Source organism: Diceros bicornis, chromosome 28, assembly GCF_020826845.1.
Source record: "Diceros bicornis minor isolate mBicDic1 chromosome 28, mDicBic1.mat.cur, whole genome shotgun sequence".
In the NCBI taxonomy this organism is placed as follows: Eukaryota; Metazoa; Chordata; class Mammalia; order Perissodactyla; family Rhinocerotidae; genus Diceros; species Diceros bicornis.
In genome coordinates, this window is record NC_080767.1 from 21438161 (window position 1) to 21456994 (window position 18834).

At 40.7% G+C, this 18834-nt stretch overlaps 1 protein-coding gene across 5 annotated transcripts in view; it reads right to left on the bottom strand.

Moving 5' to 3' along the window:
* Window positions 1–18834, bottom strand: part of FKBP15 (FKBP prolyl isomerase family member 15) — a 69950-nt gene that overhangs the window by 25476 nt on the left and 25640 nt on the right. For 3 of the 5 annotated variants that reach the window (XM_058523803.1, XM_058523802.1, XM_058523801.1), the window contains exons 11-21: window positions 18553–18610; window positions 15850–15957; window positions 13278–13380; window positions 12685–12791; window positions 10839–10953; window positions 9331–9440; window positions 8925–9032; window positions 8379–8473; window positions 7405–7507; window positions 1951–2122; window positions 168–304 (exon numbers count right to left, since the gene is read on the bottom strand). In XM_058523803.1, the coding sequence (XP_058379786.1) occupies window positions 168–304; window positions 1951–2122; window positions 7405–7507; window positions 8379–8473; window positions 8925–9032; window positions 9331–9440; window positions 10839–10953; window positions 12685–12791; window positions 13278–13380; window positions 15850–15957; window positions 18553–18610 (1216 nt within the window). The remainder of the gene's footprint in view (window positions 1–167; window positions 305–1950; window positions 2123–7404; window positions 7508–8378; window positions 8474–8924; window positions 9033–9330; window positions 9441–10838; window positions 10954–12684; window positions 12792–13277; window positions 13381–15849; window positions 15958–18552; window positions 18611–18834) is intronic. The other 2 variants (XM_058523804.1, XM_058523805.1) reach the window with 2 other exon arrangements.

An 18834-nucleotide genomic window follows, 5' to 3' on the forward strand; every position in this document is an offset into this window, starting at 1 on the left:
TAGAGAGGAAAAAGATAAAATTTTATTTTTTATACTTTTCTATATTATTTGTATTTGTTACAATGAGCACATGCTACTGTAATTTTTAAAAGGAAAATAAAATATTTATTCAACAGCTAATCCTGGCCATTTGGGTCCAACAGAGAAACCTCAGTTGTAGAACTTACCTTTTCCAGAGACTCCTTCTCAGCTCGAAGGTCAGTCAGCTCCTCCTCCAGGGACGTCACCTTGAGTTCCAGTTGTCTCCGGCTTTGCTTTTCACTTTTGAATTTGGACTGTGCTTGCTCAGAGGTTTCTTGGAGCTCTGGGATATAACAGCAGAGATACTTGGCTGTAGAACCAGAGCTGCAGTGGGCTATACAGCATCCCAGCAGCTCCTTCAAAGCTGCATTCTGATCTCCCAATCCCACCATACGAGCATCTTCCACTCACTTCCTTCAGCATCATCTCACTGACCAGCAACAAGTTTATCAAGCCATAAAGTGACTTCTCCACCAACCCATATTTATCTCTGTACGTATGTGTCACCTTCCACACATACAAAATGGAAAAGAAATGTTCTAAACAGTCAAAGACCACCTCCAAAATAGATCACTCCCACAATTCCATTTTAGTCACCATCTCAGGACATTGGACAGATCTTTGTTTATTAGTATTGGTCCAGCCCTTTCTCACTGCCTGGCTAAGATATTCTCAACTTTCTTGGTAGTTGAGACATTCTACCAAGAGTTTACTTTCAAAACATTCCCTCTCAAATAAAGGTATTAGGAATATTGCTTAAAAATGTAATGCATCGAAATTAATTTTCTATGGAAAATTTTTGAGACCCTTAAGGTGCTCTTGTGGAAACTGGGCTAGGGCACCACAAAAGCATAAAAGAGGATATCTGTATGACGTTCAAACCTAAGACTGTCCCTCAGGTGTGCTCAGGTGATGCTCTAAAACGAAAGGGATTTATCTTCAAGGCTTCACTTTATCAATTGACATCAGTGTTGCTTAGCTCTGTTTTCAGGTAAGTCAGCTTTGCTTCTTCCCAGCTCTGCTGCTGCTCCAGCTACACCCTGCCCGCTGGTCTCCTCTGTGCCTCCCACATTTGTCTCCATACACTGAGGCGGATGGATCAACATGGTGGTCTCCACAAATCTTCTATTCAAGTCACCAAGTCTTGAGCAGCACCTCTGTGCCAGGCACTGAACTAACACTACTTTGGAGGAAAGGACTTCACAAAGATGAGCAAGGTGCCATCCTTGCCCTCCAGAGGCTTGCATTAAAAGGGAAAATAGACATTCAAATAGTGCTGATCAAAGGCTAACTCTGCTAATGGTCATAATAATGCACTCAGCAATAAAAAGGAGATCAAATGTTCCAGAACAAACTGGGAAAGTTTCTGAAAGAGGCAGATTTTGGAGAGAAATGGAGGTAAACATTGGTGATGGTGAGCACACCAAGTCCAGAGAACAGCATGAATAAAAAGCAAGACAAGAACTACAGGATGTGCTGAAGCAGCAGCAGGCTGGTTAATATGTCCAGAGCCAGGATGAACTGAGCCACATAATGGGAAATAAGCCAAGCTGGAGAGACCTTGAGTGCTGGGCTGAAGGGTTGTAATCCACCCTCTAAGAAACAGGCAACCATTACAGGAAGCACCTCCTTCTTCAACTTCCACTGAGTCACGAGTTAGAGGAACACATTAACTCTTCCAGGCTGATGAGGCCAATCATAAGTACCAAAGATAGGGAAGGCACCACTCTCCCAAACAAAGTGGAACTGTGGCCACTGATCAACTCTGAAGAACAGTCAGTTCTTTTGTCGTCCTTTATGTCAAACAATCATGTAGGTTTACACTGGTCCACCTAAATTTCTGGCTCAGTCTCCTTCACAAACTTCCTGAGCATTATGCCAAACTTATTTAAATGGTAAAAGTCCTAGCCCCCTCCACCAAGGACACACCTGAGAGCTCTGCCTGCAGTTTGGCAAGTTGGCCCCTGAGGAGGTCTGTCTCCTTCAAGCTTTCCGTCAGCCGCATGTGCAGCTCCGTTTCCTTCTTTTGCTGAGCAGTCATTTTCAGCTGCAGATGAGAGACCTGGGCAGTGGCTGCTGCTAACTCTTCTGTCACCTTGGCCTGAATAAGTAACAAAGTACGACATCACTTTAAACAGGGGTGTCCCTTGTCTCTAAGCGATGACCCAACCTCACATACTCTATGCTGACTGAACAGGTAGGAAGGGAGCTAAGGCCACCTTCAACTTGCATTAAACCAAAATCAAGCCTTCAAACTGTGCCAAGTCTCTGACTCGAGAATTCCTTTGCAGAAATTTATCCTTAGGAAACGTCACACAAGATTACAAAAATTTTGCTACGAAGATGTTCAATGCAGCATTGTCTACAGTTGAAAAAGAATGAAAAAATGCTGAAAAATGGGCTTGATTAAGCAAACTACGATATACACATCCTGTATGCAAATATTAAGAATGGTGCTGTGAAGGAATAATTAGTGGATGGGATAGAGTCACAACCTACTGTTAAATGTTACCAATCTGATACATCAGAAATGGTATTATTCACATTTTCTAACATTTCTATGAACATGTATTATTTTAATAAGAAAAGGATATTTTAAAATTTAAATTGAATGCCTTCAATGCCAATCAACTTCTGAGTCTGTAATTTCTCCGTAGTAGTACTATACTGTGAAAATCAGTCACATGAGAGTAATTGCTTTGCAGGTTCTTAGAAGAACAGCGCTAATGAAAGAAGGGAACACTGCAACGTTTTTAACTGCTCAATGTATTTTAAATGGTGCTCTGTACTAGCCAAACAGGAGCTAAATATTCTCAAGTAACATCTGATGAAACCAAAATGACTACCCTGGAAAACCCTCTAATGATATTCTGAGTGTTAAGGGTGATGATGAAAATGATGATGAAAAGAATGGTCAATGAAAAGGGATGGTAAACAAATGACAAATACCACATTCACTGCACCTGAACTGATGTGCTCCTATAAAAATCAGGAGAAATCAGATGACAGGAAAGGCAGTGAGTGGTTGCTCCACTGGTGAATAGTCCTAATTTTTGGACAGCAACATATTTACGGGGTTGGGCTGTCTCTCCTATACTATTATACTGCTACCACCATTACTCCTCCTATACTATTATACTTTACACACATTTTTACAGTTGCCTGCTTTCTTATTATCATTTGTTCCTTCTTATGGTATTTACTGTGCCCACCGCAGTTTTAAACTTATTTATTCCAAAGCCTTTATCAGCTTTCTAGCTTTCACTTAAAATCTGGTATTTTGGTCTCCAAAAAGTGGAGAAAATGAAATTCAAACTGTACATAAAATAAAAAGAAATATGCTATGAATGAGTATCTGAGAGTACACTGACAAAGACTCTCTCCTTGACCAGACTTTAGTCAGGCTCCTCTGAGCCCCTGACCTTGGCCTCCCATCCCGTCTTTGGCCTGACCAGCTCAGTTTTAGCAAGAATCCTGCTAAGTCAGTTCAGAGAGAATCTCTCCCCGAGATATCTGATCCAGTTCTTCATCTCCAACCTTTGATGTTTAAGTTCTCGGCCTGTCTTTAGCAAGAATCCTATTAGGTCAATTTAGAAGAATCCCCCTATCCATGATGTCTCCTCTTAGTAATTTTCCATCCACTGACCCCCTCACTCGGCTCCTTAGCTATAAATCCCCCACTTGCCCTTACTGCATTTGGAGTTGAGCCCAATCTTTCTCCCCTATTGCAATAGTCTTGAGTAAAGTCTTCCTTACTCTTTTAATTAAGTGTCAGAATATTTTTTTTTTTTTCGCTGAGGAAGATTTTCCCTGAGCTAACATCCACTGCCAATCTCCCTCTTTTTGTATGTGAGCCACCAGCACAGCATAGCCACTAACAGATGAGTGGTGTAGGTCCATGCCCGGGGACCGAACCTAGGCTGCCAAAGCGGAATGCACCGAACTGAACCACTAGGCCACCGGGGCTGGCCCAAAATAATTTTCACTAGGCCACCAGGGCTGACCCAAAGTAATTTTTTCTTTAACAGTATGCAATCTTTAGAGTGAGCTCTAAGATACTTATTTCTGCTGTTCAACAGCTTTAGGTTTCCACCTATTAAACACAGAGGACAACGGCAGCTAGACCTTCCAGATAGAAGACGGGTATTCATCTTTTTGCCCCAAACAGAATAAAAGTTTTACTTACTGTCCTGGTGGCAAATGGCCTAATGGATGCTGAACTAACACAATGCTCAGAGAGCTGTGTATCTGCCCGTGGCTCGGGAGTTCACTAATATCATAGTGAGGACCACTTGCACAAGGGCTCGCAGCAGCTAAGACCACTGGAGGGGATGAATTTCAGAGAAGAGGCAGTGGGATGGTAGTCACTCTCTCACCAAAGGTCAAGCAGAGTGCAGAGTCACTCAAAAGCTCTTTTTTATCTCAGGTCCTTAAATAGAATGGCCTATTAGAAGCATGAAAAATAATACTCTCACCCACACACATATGTGCATAGAGAAAACAGTGAAGGGGTAAATAATACATTAACAATGGTTATCTTTGAGGGGGAGGATTATGGGTGAGTTATATTTTATGCTTGCTTATCTGTATTTTCTAAATTTTCTAGAATGAACAGATGCAACTTTTATAATCAGAAAAAAGTATGTGTGAATACATATATGTGTGTATGTATAATTATAATTTTTTTAAAAAGTAAAGGTTTGCAATATCAAGTGAGAAAGGAAAATATCAAAAACCTACACAACGGATGGGATGGGTCCCTGGTTCCCACCCTGGATCAAATTCTGCTGTTGACATGGAGAGCTGGGAAAAGAACACAATGACAAGAAGAACCAAGAATTCAGAAAAACAAGTGAAAAAAACATTCAAGTCAGAAGCAGGAAAATGGTACCAGAGAGAGACAGTAATTTGATAAAGGAAAAAGCTGACTGGAAGTGAGACCCTGGGCAAGTCTTTTACTCTCTCTGGGCCTCAGTTTGCCCTTTGTGAATAAAAAGGTTAAACTAGATGACCTCTAATAGCTCCTCCAGTCAGAGAGACAAATAATTTCACTTGCCAAATATTCATTGAGCACTTAACTATAAACTTCTGAGCTGTGTCTGAAGGCAGAGAACTGCCTCCAGGGATGAAAGGACCTTCATTATTTCCCTTTAAGGGGAGAGACCACAGGGAAGATTCTTAAGTAATTAAGAAGTGGATCAAAAGCAAAACAGCGGAGAGTTGAGGCTTGCAAAGTTTCACTGAAATAAAGGTGACTAAGTGAAGCACGTGGTACTTGGTACCCGACTCACCAAGAACAGTGACACTCAGCTCAGGAGACAGCTCTCAAAGAGACATGTGTAAAGCACGGTGCCTAGAACCCAGTGGGTGTTTGACAGATGTTAGCTGTTATTACTATTGTTGTTGTTACTGCTGTTTTTGCTATTATAAATAGAGTATCCACCAGGTTCAATGCACTGTGCCAGACAGTTTTGGAGTTTATCAATATGAAACATTTGGGTGGATTAATTAGCTAATTCAGGGGGTTGGCAAACTCTGACCCACAATCCAAATTGGCCTGCAGCCTGTTTTTGTAAATAAAGTTTTATTGGAACACACACACACACACACACACACAATGCTGAAACTCAACAGGAGAGTCACATGGTGAACTTACTCAAAACAAAGGCATCCAGCTGCCACCTCTAGAGATTGTGGCAAAAGAAATCACTAACAAGAGTAGTGATTCCTACTTGGCTGTGTATCAGAATCAAGGTGAGTTTTTTAAAAGTTCAGATTCAGAGCTTGGCTAGATACACTGAATTAGAATCTCAAGGTGAGGTTTAAGAATATGTAACACTGAATTAGAACCTCAAGGAGAGGTTTAAGAAGATTTTTTTGTTTTGTTTTGTTTTTTGTGAGGAAGATCAGCCCTGAGCTAACATCCATGCTAATCCTCCTCTTTTTTTGCTGAGGAAGACCGGCTCTGAGCTAACATCTATTGCCAATCCTCCTCCTTTTTTTTCCCCCAAAGCCCCAGTAGATAGTTGTATGTCATAGTTGCACATCCTTCTAGTCGCTGTATGTGGGACGCGGCCTCAGCCACTGACGCGGCCGTGCGTCAGTGCACGCCCGGGATCCGAACCCGGGCCACCAGTAGCAGAGCGCACACACTTAACCGCTAAGCCACAGGGCCAGCCCAAGAATATGTATTTTTAATCAAGCTCCTCAAGTGATTCTGAGGCAGCCAGACTAGTGTCTGGGAACCACTGATCTGGAATAAGTTAATAGTAATCATTTTAGACCTGAACAGTAACAGCTAGACCAAGCAACATATTTGAGTACCCCTGCTAGGCCTAAGGATTAAAAAAAAAAGGAAAGAGAAAACAAAAGTAGAGGACGGAGAAATACTGATAAAAAGTACATTCAGTAGGGAGTGGTGAAAGGACTCCATTACTATTTAATGATACCAATTTCACAGGCTGCAGATCTTGGTCTAGGCGTTAGGGGTTAGCCATAACAAACAGGTGATGGTGAAAAGTAGCAATGGGACAGGATCAAGTTCAGGACTGGACAGAGCAGGGCAGGGCAAGGCATTGCTTATCTGAGGATAAAGGGTCAAAGATATTACTTGCCAGGATACTACGGCTGAGAGAACACAAAGGATAATAGCATGAGACATAAGTAAGGAATCCTCATCGTTACCAGAATATGAGAAAGTGAGTAAACCCCACAAGTTATGCAGTACATTCCACTCAACTCTTCATGTTTTCAAGAAAAATTCAAATACAAAATATAAACTATTTCTTAAACCTCTGGGAAAATAGCAGAAGAAAGGGCTGAGATCTGCCAGCTGAGAAGTGGTAGCCCACACAAAAAGGAATCCGTTCTGGATAAACAGTGTCACTGGGGCAAAGGCAGGAGGAATGGGCTTCAGAATCAGCCAATGCCAACCTAAGTCCTATTAGAGTCTTCCTTATAGCTACACTCCAGGAATAGGGCAAAATTCCTCATTCTGAACTGACTAAAGTCAAACAGCAGTACTTTAAAATGATCTGACAGACTCAGATGAAGGAGAAAACTAAACAATCTCAAATTTCACTAAAAACACTTGTTACATGGTATAATAGGAATTGTCTGTTTAGTTTCTAATAAGCTGTATAATTCTTACCTTAATCAAATTAACTACTAAGATCAGTGATAGTTTTTGAGTCAACTCATTTCAAAGCATATTATAAAACAAAAATCTGGATGGTAGATATATTAAAATCTGTCAGAAGATATCTAGTTCTCTTCCCAATGATGGCAAAAATTCTGCTGAAAAGCAGACTGGTAGGTACATACACGAGACCACTCCTGAGCTCTACACATCCTGATGGGCTTCTCTCTCCCCAGTTACTTTACCTTCTCTTGCTCAGCATGCAATAGTCTTGCCTGTGTGTTTTCTGTGGCTGTTTGAAGTGAGTTGTTCCTCTTCTCCATCATTAGGTTACTCTGCTCAACATATCTGTGAAAGAAATAGGCAAAACATTAACATTTATAAAGCACCAAATATATACCAGGCACAACCCAATGCACATTCAGTTCTCACAACTTTGGCTCTATACCTTCATCAAAAACAATCTAAAAGTATTTGGTTTCCCTTACATCTGCAGTAATCAAATTTGGAGGCAGGACTCGGAGCCAGAGGTGGACTGCTTTGCATAATGAAGAGAAGCAGAATTTGAAGCGTGTGTGGTAAGGGGGAATGAGAGAGGAAAGGGACAGGAGTAAGAAGGCTGCAAGGAAGAGGGGAGAAGAAAAGAAAGCCGACCCCCACACAAACACACCATGTGGGAGACAAGACACACTGGAGAAGAGAAGTATGGGAGAATGAGTTTTTAAATGAAATGCTATATGCTGTGACATGTTCCCCTGACTCCCCCAAAATCTTTAGAAGGAGATAGAAAAATTACAAAATGCTTGGGTTTCATATGGAAATCAGTGAAGTTCTGGTTGAGTTCTGGTTGATAAAATAAAGACAGCCCACAAAAACGACAGAAGAACTGACAAAGTATTTCTAAGAGTTTTCCAAGTATTAACACCACTTTTAGACATGAGTGAGCCAGGGCCAACAGGAATAAATAAAATGCCCAAAGCCACACAACAAATGAGGAGCAGAGCCAGGATTCAAACACAGGTCTGCCTTACATCACAGCCTACTGAGCTCTTTCTTCTGAAATACCTCTCAGAAAACAAGCAATAATTCACATGACGGGCAGGAAACAAGAAAGAGAAATACATATCAACTGCCCTAAACAAACATGTTTATTTAACTTGGGCATTTACAAATTAAACCCTGTTGTCCGTCTTAGCCAGTGCCCCGTACCTGTCATTACCTCTGATTTCGTTCAATTAGTTCACTAATCTTGTCATTCTGTTCTTCTATCCGACTGCTCTTTTCAAGGATCTCTTGCTTCAATCTTTCATTTTCCTAAATTCAAAATATATGATGTATAACTTAAGTTTTTAAGAGAAAAGTGCCAGATAAAAGGGAATCAACTTGAACTGACAGGTGACATTGTTACATATTTTGAGACAAAAAATTAGAACTTACGTTCACATAGATATAATACTTAAAATAACACATCAAATTATCCCGATGGACACAAATCACTATGCCCAATAGATTAAACAGAAAAATGGCTATAAAATGAAGCAAAATTCTGAAATATTGTCAAAAAGAAATGTTTCCTTCTGACTAGACAGTGATAAGTCACTTGGACCAAATTAAGCCATAACGGATTTTCTAGAATTTCCCAACTCAGTGTAGCATTTATCACATGCTCTCCGTTTTGGGAGTGGAGGTTTTAAAGGGTGCACATATTGGAAGAGAACAGGGGCAAGACCTCCAGCCTGAGTGTTCTGTTCTTGATCCCTCTCACCTGAATAATTCGTTGGATGTTGCTCATAATCATGCTTGTTTCCATTGTAACTGACATGCTAGGAATGAGCAGGGAATTGCCAGCACTATGCTTCTGTAACTCATCAACCTGCAACAGGGGTGCCAGACAGACTTTGTGAGAAATTTTTAAATGGAGAAATGTAATTTACCCAAGATCTGACTACCTGTTTAAGGCGGCTAATGAGTTTGAGACAATCTCTAATGTAAGCTAGAGTTTTCTTCTGCTAACTGGATCCCAATATAATAACCACCCTTCTAGGGAAATAACTACTAACTACTATGAATAGTAGTACCAAGAAAGAGTTTACCAAAGCCCTGGTTGCTCCCTGTTTGTACCCCCGATCATACCCCGACATACATCACAGCCCCAACCCTGACTCAGTCACCTTAGTCATGAGATGATCCATTTTATCTGCCACTCTGCTAACCGCCATTCGAATTTCAGTGTTATGTTGCCGGGCTTCAGTCATGAGAAATGAGGCCACATCACCTGATCCTAAACAGACATAAGCCAAAAAGAAACTTACAAAACTGGTGCAAAGGATATTGTATGAGGAAAGCCAACAGCTCATTTGGCAAAGGAAAGACAGACATGAACATTTCCAAATAGCAGGAAATGCTGTAGGTGAGTCACACTGTCAGGAGATGTAGAGAAGATAGAGGCAAAAGGGCTCCAGAGCTAACAATAACTAAGCCGTGCTCCTGCAAAATGCACCAAGGGATACAGTCTGGTCCAAGGGCACAAGATGCCCACTTTGCTCTGCCATAGCACTAGCAGCTCAGATTGCTCCTCCATTCATCCAGCTGCATGCCAGGCATTGTACCAGGTACCAGGGATAGAGAAATGAATAAAACATGGTTCCTGCCCTTGGCGAGCTCACAGTCTGGTGGGGAGACTCACATGTAAACAGATGATTACAACAGAGTGTTTTAAGTGCAAAAAATGGATCACGTACAAAGTACAAAAGGAGCACAGAGAAAAGCCAGATTAACTCTTTGGTGACACATATATGCACTTATGTCTCTAGGAGGAAGGGAGGGAGGGATGGTAACAATCAGGGAAGGCTTCACAGAGGAGCAGACAGATTTGATGGTTTCCCAGGTAGAGGAGGGGCAGGGCTTCTAGATAAAGTGCACATCCAGGAAACCCTTACCACTCCAGGACCATAAATTATGTTGTAGGATATATTCGCTTCTTCCTACCACTGTCCTAATACCAAGACAAGCTGCAGAACAAGAAGGTTGGATACCGTTCCAGCTGTTTACACTTCATTTTTTTAACACATGACAACCTCACTTGTACATGCATATAAGATACCTGACAAGTTACTCCACTAACTGCTAACAACAGTTTTCTATGGTCACGGGGTTTTAAGGATGGAGGACAGTAACTTGTTACTCTATACCCTTTTGTGTTATTTGACTTTTTTATAAAAGTATATCATTTTCATAATTTAAAAGTTTTAACAAATAGATTTCATTTGAGATACTGAACACCCACAAACAGTCATCATGCTTTCTCCCAATTTCCTCCAATGTTTTACTCTTTTACTATTTTCTATAAACCCTACAGAGCCACTCTGACAGAGGAATTAAAAGAGGATGGCCGAGAAAATGCAAGAAACAAAACAGAAAGTGGGCATGAGGGGTTTTTTGGTATGAGGAAAATGTTCTAAAATTAGATTGTGGTGATGGTTGCACAACTCCGTAAACGTACTAAAAAAGTCATTGAATAGTATACTTAAAGCCAGTGAACCGTATGGTATGTAAATTACACCTCAACAAAGCTGTTTAAAAAAAAAAACAGAAAGGGCAGAGATTAATCGGAGTAAAAATGAAAACGGGATGGGAGGAAGGAGAGCACAGCAAGAGCAGAAGACGAAAAACTGCCTACCTTGAAAATGGGGAGACTGAGAGAGTGGTGCTGGGTACAAGGGCCGAACGGGCTGCAGCTGGGAGGTGACGGCTGATGCCTGAGAATAGGCGTGGGCTTGCATACCTGCATAGGGCTGAGAAAATACCGAGGTACAGCCAGTTTACAAAACATTCATGTCCCGCTTTTCTGCTTAATTTGTCTTTGATGGAATAAAGTGGATAAGCAGAAAGGAGACTCAACTGGGTGAAGGTGGAGATGGATGAGCTTAAGGTTTGGTGGTAGACAGTAATTGCAGAGGAGAGTTACCTGTGTAATCCAGTGGTACCCGGTCACTAAAGGCCTACCCAGAAAGTGAGGGAAGGGGGTCTCAGGGCACTCCTCCATTCTCTGGTGATATGATTTAATTAAGTAGGAATTCATCCCCCAGCCATCGGGCCTATTGATGGTCTAAGAAATTTTAAAACTAAGCAAACTCTGCTTAGTTTTCATTGAGGTAACAGGAGAGGGGTTCATTGAGATTCCAAATTAAATCTACCAGTTTCCAAAGGATGCCTCTCGCCTGCTAGACTCTGATGCTTTTCTGTGTGACCAAGAACTCTCGTTTTCCTCTGAGCCTCGGTTATCTCAACTATAAAATGAAAATAATACCACTTCTTAGGGTTGTTGTGTGGACTAAAGGAAGTGATATATAGGTAAAGTTCCTAACAGCTGGTAAGTGCCTGGAGGATAGTAAATGCTCAATAAACAGCAGCTATCACTTCAATGATGATGGTTATTCTTCCTTGAATTAAGGAAATCCAGCTCATTTCCAGGGACAGACATATCTACCCATCTACCATAAAAAAAAGAAAAAATTTTAGTCTATAGGATAGTAATTCTCCATTAGGAAGTGGGGAGAAGATAAAGTGAAACTTTTTTCAATTCTGATATACCCCGTCCTAATGGGGCACAGCATACACACCATCACTTCCACTCCTCCATTAAGAATTACCAAGGAGGGGCCGGCCCGGTGGCACACGTGGTTAAGTGCCCGCGCTCCGCTGCGGTGGCCCAGGGGTTCGCCGGTTTGGATCCCGGGCACACACTGACACACTGCTTGGCAAGCCATGCTGTGGAGGCGTCCCATATAAAGTGGAGGAAGATGGGCACGGACGTTAGCCCAGGGCCAGTCTTCCTCAGCAAAAAAAGGGGAGGATTGGCAGATGTTAGCACAGGGCTGATCTCCTCACAAAAAAAAAAAAAACAAAAAAAAGAATTACCAAGGAAGTGAGGGCCTGTTATCACTGGTAGTATGTCTTATCCATCAAATGTGTTGGGGCAGAAGAAAGGGTTCACTGTCCTGGCAGACAGTCAGCAGAGGCAGACAGGCTGCTGCCACAGCCTTCTGTAAAAACAGAAAAAACCTACTTCAAGAAATCACTTTTGGAGGATAACCAGACAGCAGAGTTCAGCTGTATTTTCCATACAGCCTCCACCCTCAACTCATAACCATTCTGCTGAGTATAGTGCAGAATCTTAGCCTATCAGTTGTTTGATAGAAAAGAACACAGAAGACTTGAATACATACCCCTCGACTAGACACATGTGAAAAGGAAACAAACGTTGATTGGGCCTTTACTGTGTGCCAGGTCTCGAACCAGGTGCTTCACTTGTTCCTACATTTAATCTTTACAACAACCTGTAGGGTAGGTAATCCTTTGCCTGGTTTAGAGATGAGAAAGTGGTGGTTCAGGAAGGGGGAAAATCTTAAACTCTAATTGTAGGGAACAGCTGCTGTACGAATTGTGCTGGAAGAAGAAAAGAGACTGACTAGAACCATAATAAACTAAAACTTGTAACTGATATGGTTTTAAAATGTTGTTACCTGAAAGGATTGGGCATTTCCAGATACAGCTGAGTGGGAACCGAGAGATGCAACTTGCATTAAGGCAGCAGAGGGTGCTTGGAGCCCAGACACAGACGGCGGAGGTGCTAAGATAAAGCAAGAAGTTTTCACTGTTAGCCACCCCTAGCTTCTTGGTACGAGTCTGGACTAGCACCTTACATACACACCATCACACTTCAGACTTGACCACTTTTCTCACCTAGTCTCCTAAAACCAACTCCACTGGAGTCTCAGCAATGGACTAGTAGGAGGAAACCTGGTGTTCTCAGGTGCATGTGACTCAGGCCTATGAGACCAATAGCTGACAGGACATGGAGAATTACGCACAAGGAGGCATCTCATCAGCTGAAGGCAGATTTCCAAAAGTGATGATGCAACACAGCAGAACACAGCAAGCAGACCAAATACACCTCCAGGTCTGAAAATGCCCTACCCAGGGACAAACTGGCAAGTTTTACACTCTGGTCCAGTTCTCAGTACTGAAACCATGCAGCCTAACAATTTAAGGACAGTGATGATAACTTTGGTGCTGACCCAATTCAAGGCCACAGAGCCTCTGACAGGTTCCTTACCTTGTGAGGCCATCTGTGGTAGCACTGGATGGGCTGGCTGAAGAGAGGGCTGGATGGACGGAGGTGCCATGGGCGGTCCGGCTCCTCGCAGAGCATTCACATCCTGAAACAGGCACAAGCATTCTGGTTGCTATGTATATGGGCCCTTAATTGAAGACTGAGGACGGCTATTCACCCTGAACCTCCTTACAACCAGCGTGGTTTTTTTTGTTTTTTTTTTTTGTGAGGAGATCAGCCCTGTGCTAACATCTGCCAATCCTCTTCTTTTTTTGCTGAGGAAGATCGGCCCTGGGCTAACATCTGTGCCCATCTTCCTCCACTTTATATGGGACGCCGCCACAGCATGGCTTGCCAAGCAGTGCGTCGGTGCACGCCCGGGATCCGAACCAGCGAACCCTGGGCCGCTGCAGCGGAGCGCGCGCACTTAACTGTTTGCGCCACCGGGCCGGCCCCACGACCAGTGTTTTTAGGCAAAGAAGAGGAAGGAAAGGTGAGGCACAGGTTATGGGGAGAAAGCACTGTTATTATGTACTAGAGGAAGAGCCCTTCTCCTTGTAAATTATATCAAATAATTAAATATGGTTAATTTCTTCAATCATTATAAGTTTTTGATGTTTATTGTCTGAAGCAGCTAAAGTGACTGCTCTCTAGAATGTATCATTTTCCAAACCAGCATCTACCTTAAGACTGACCTAGTCTGTTCCCAGAGAAGAGGGGTCTCTTGCAAGGAAACCCGGGGAATAATGCAGCCTCTTCTCTTCTGCCAAATAATCTCCATAGACCCCAAGGTACTCACTGAAAATCAGACAGAGTAGGATTCACTGAGCCTCGTTATCATGCTGTTTTGGGATAATATAGTTTTAGAGTGTTTTCTCTCCATTCTTTCTTTTCATAAAATCAAAGTAATGTTGGTCTTTACTGCAATTCTAAACAAAATTATCCTACAAACATCTTCCTGATTCATAGAAGGGCAAGAAAACCTTGAGGCATGATACACAGTGACTGCGATCTATGCTATACTTCAAGGGCTGAAATCTCTCTGACATGCTTTTACTTTAGAACTTCGCCTTGTCCCCAAATATTCTCAGAAACGTATTACACATTTCTGGAAAGGCATCCCAGTTTTACATCAGCACAGCTCTACATCAACCTATATTTCTAACAATAGAAGGAAAGGAATTATGATAAATCAATGTAACAGAACACTGGGTTACCTTTAAAGGTAATAAAACTTTGCTTTATTTATATTATTGATATTAACATAAATGTTCATTTTTTTTTTTTTTCCCTCTCCAACGCCCCAGTACATAGTTGTATATTCTAGCTGTAAGTCCCTCTAATTCTATGTGTGCCGCCACCACAGCCTGGCTACTGACAGACGAGTGGTGTGGTTCTGCGCCCGGGTACCAAACCCAGGCCGCCGAAGCAGAGCGTGCCGAACTTGAACCACTGGGCCATCAGGGCCGGCTCAACATAAACGTTCATAATATAACATTAAGTTAAAAAATCAGGCTACAAAGCAATATATAAAAAACAATGCCCTTTTTGTTAAATAGGTTTCTTCTTTCTTTATAATTTTAATTATTCTACAATGAATAAGTAGCACTTAAAATTTTTAATAAGAATATTACCTTATCCAAATTGCATTTCCAGAAACCAGATAAAAATCAGTCTTATAACAACAGGCCCCAGAAAGCCTATCCTCCTTTAAAATGTTAAATCTACTTAGAGCTTTTCCAGGAAGAAATAAAACAAAATTGGGAAAAATAAAGCCTATTTTGGAAAATTTTTTCTCAAGAGCATCAGCTTTGCTTTGTTTTATATCAAAGTCAAAGAATCCTAAAAATCAATCTCTGTTAAATGTTTCAGTTCAACTGAAAAAAGGATGATTTTATTCAATAAGGAGCTAACCAATGGGAAAAGAACAAAGAATCAAGTTACTTCAGATGATACACCAAATTCCAGATGGGTTAAAATTTTAAATCTAAATGTGAAATAATAATAAACATTTTTAAAAACCACATGTGATGTTGATAATATGTGAAAGTGGGAAGGCTTTCTAAGCATAATGTCAAAAGCAAAAAACAAAGGCAAAAAATTGAGAGATTTGATTGCAATAAAATTCTTGAACTTCAAAAAAAATCACACCACATACAAAGCCAAAAGACACAACAGTGTGACCTTTAGTAATAGGTAACATCAGTGGAAAGACCAACATTTTCCAAGAGAGTCTAAACATTCAATCAACAAACATGCATTGAGCATATTTTATGGGTTGAGCATCATGCTCCCTAAAGAGTGATTTTTACTGACAATAAAGATGCTAGTAGAAGGCTAAAATAACTACATAAAACTGACGAGTTCTTGCAGTAGATATACGGAATTGCTTCCATTTCTCAGAGGAAGTGCTCCTCACAGTAGAAACATATGTACCAATATCAACCTGTATCATTTTGAATATAAGCTCGCTAAATAACAATTCTGGGTTAGACGCAGAAAAAGCAGTAATTTCAACCAAAAGAATAGAAGATAACACCTGCACTATTCATTCTAATACAGTGAGGGGACATACTTCGATTTCTGAATCATTGGAATCCAGCTGTGGTGGAAGGATGGGCAGCATGGGCTGGCCCATTTTAGCCATCCGAGAGATCAACTTGGCCTTGACTGTATCAGGATTCTAAAAAGAGGAGAGTCAGAAAAATCACTGTAATCAAGGTTCATTCCCTTCAGTCAGCTGTGTTTGGCACTTGCATAAAATCCTTCAGCAAGTACCCCTGCCACATCTATCTGAAACCATTTCTTCTAGAAAATGAAAATTAAAGATTTCTTGCCTAGAAGCATACATAGGTCACAATTAATAATAGCAGTAAAAATAATTTCCTATACGTTGGAATGGACACAGTAGTTTCACATGTATTACTTCCTTTCAATCAAGTCTCCCCACCAGGCATAATTATTCTCATTTTACAGATGAAAAACTAAAGTACAGATTAAAGGAGGGAGGCATTTTAGATGACAGTACCCTCTCAAAAGCCTGGGAGCAATTTAGTAGACAGATATTTAGAAGAGATTTGGGGAGAGAAGGAAACAGGAGCCCTTTGTTCTAAACTCAGGTTCATTTAACTCTGACTTGGCATTGACTACACACTGGCCCCTGTGCTGGAAGCTTCTGAATCCATTAACTGGTCCAAAGTGCAGCCCTGAGTACATAACCCCTGAGGGTGCACAAGATGACCTACTGGGTGTAAAAAGAAATGATCATAATCTCTGGGGTTTTTTTTCTTTTTTTTGGGTGAGCAAGATTGGCCCTGAGCTAACATCTGTGGCCAATCTTCCTCTTTTTGCTGAGGAATATTGGCTCTGAGCTAACATCTGTGCCCACCTTCCTCTGTTTTGTATCTGGGACGCCTCCACAGCATGGTTTGATGACTGTGCATCGGTCCGAGCCTGGAATTCGCACCTGCGAACCCCGGGCCGCCAAAGTGGAGCAGGCGAACTAAACCACTACGCCACTGGGCCGGCCCTATAATCTCTATTTTTAAATTATTTTTAAGCTACAGTAAAAATAAGACGTTAAGCTTGTTTACAGATATGGACAGTACTTTATATAATTTGTAACTGGACATATACTGTAAGTGTGTGCTCATTTTTTCTTAACTGCTGGAGACACATAATCAAGAAAAGTTGGATCTGTCAAGAGAGGACTAGTTATATAAACCATATCCACACAATGGACTATTGTGATCTAGAGATAAAAAGGAATGAGGAAGCTTCCTATACACTAACATGGAAAGATATTGTTATAAATATTGTAATATGTAAAAAGCAAGGTAGGTAATATATATAGTACACTTTTTTTTGTGAAAGGGGAGAGATAAAATATACACTCCTATTTGCTTGCATCTACATAGAGAAACACTGAAAGAATACATAAGAAACTAATTAAAAGCAGTTACCTAAGGCAGGGGTGAGATGGGATGGGGAACATGGGGGCAGAGGTGGGAGTGAGTCTTCTCAAAGTGTATCTTGTTATATTGTTTTGATAACTGTACCATATGAATATAATTACCTATTCAAAACAGAAAATAAAAACTTAAATGTAAAAAAAAAAAGATGGTTAATTTTGTTATGTGAATTTTGCCTCAATTAAAAAAAAACTGTAAAAAAAACAAAAGAAAAGAAAAAAAAGGTTGGAGATCACTAGTCTACAAGAAGTTAGTGAAGCTTAGAAAGAGGTGACAAAAACAGCTGTGTCAAGAGAGTACAATAAAACTAACACTGAACAATTTTTGTGGTTTTTCAAAGATCTGAGATTATAACTGTTTTTCAATTTTCTTGATTCTTGGTTTAACCTTCTGGATTTAGGAAGTCACTTTTTACACACATCAGATCAATTATCTGCCAAATTCCTGATGTGGGATGAATATAAACAAGTAAACAGGGTTGGAGAGAAATTAACCATCAATTTCACTCCACACAATTATCCTGTTTCCCAATGTGGGAGGTGAAGACCACAGGGCTTTAGAACTTGAAGTGCTTCAGCGATCACCTCATCTACAGATAGCAAACTCAGATGCCTTCACGGACCAGGCAGGGCAGCAGCAAACTACAGAGAACATCCTCCTAAAGGCATTCAAATTCAAATTCTACTACAACAGTATGCTAGTCTTTTCATCTTATAGTTGGGAAAACACAGAGGCCCCCGTGACCTGCTTAAAGCCAACTAGCTGGTGAATTAGCTCAGAATTCCTCTGAGAGAACAAAAGTATGAAGATATGTAGGGTTGGCAGTAATTATGATAATAATAAGAACTATGTTAATTGAGCTCTTACAATATGCCAGACACAATACTAAAAACTCCATAGGCATTATTTCATTTAAACCTCATGAAAAATCTCTTGAGAGGTAACTGAAGACATATTATATGTAGGCTCTGAGCTTAATGCTTTAGAAACATATCACAAGAACCCTATAAAGGGGCTGTGAGAATTATTTCCATTTTAACAACAAAGAAGCTGAGAATCAGACAAGTTAGATAATTTTCTCAAGGCCATATGCTTATAAGAATAAAGATTTGAAGCCAGGTCTGTCTACGCAGAAGCCCAGACTAATTTATACTGACTCCCAAGTAAGGGAAATGAACAAAGGAACCATTGATTTCTAGCCTAAATCATTAGTTCTCAACATTTTTTTTTCTCTAACCCACTGGACCGTAGGCACATGAAACCTTCTCAGCAAACTGGGAGTGAAGGAGACAGGCTTGTATACTCACTGTATTCATCGTAAGCTGTTCACTGAGGGAGTTGGATTTGGAACGAAGAGCTGGCTCCCTGAAAGCAAATAAGATATATCCTGAGATAAAAACAAAATCCATAATCACAAGTCCAGATTATACTGGATAAACAAATTGTTTTTGAAAATGTTTGCCAATTTAATGGCTATAAAACAGAATTTTAACTCTTCTTTAGTTTCCACAATCTCTGAAAGCTAAGAAAGATGAACAATTTTCTATTCAGATGCATATTATTTACAGTTTTTTCCTTGGGTATATGTT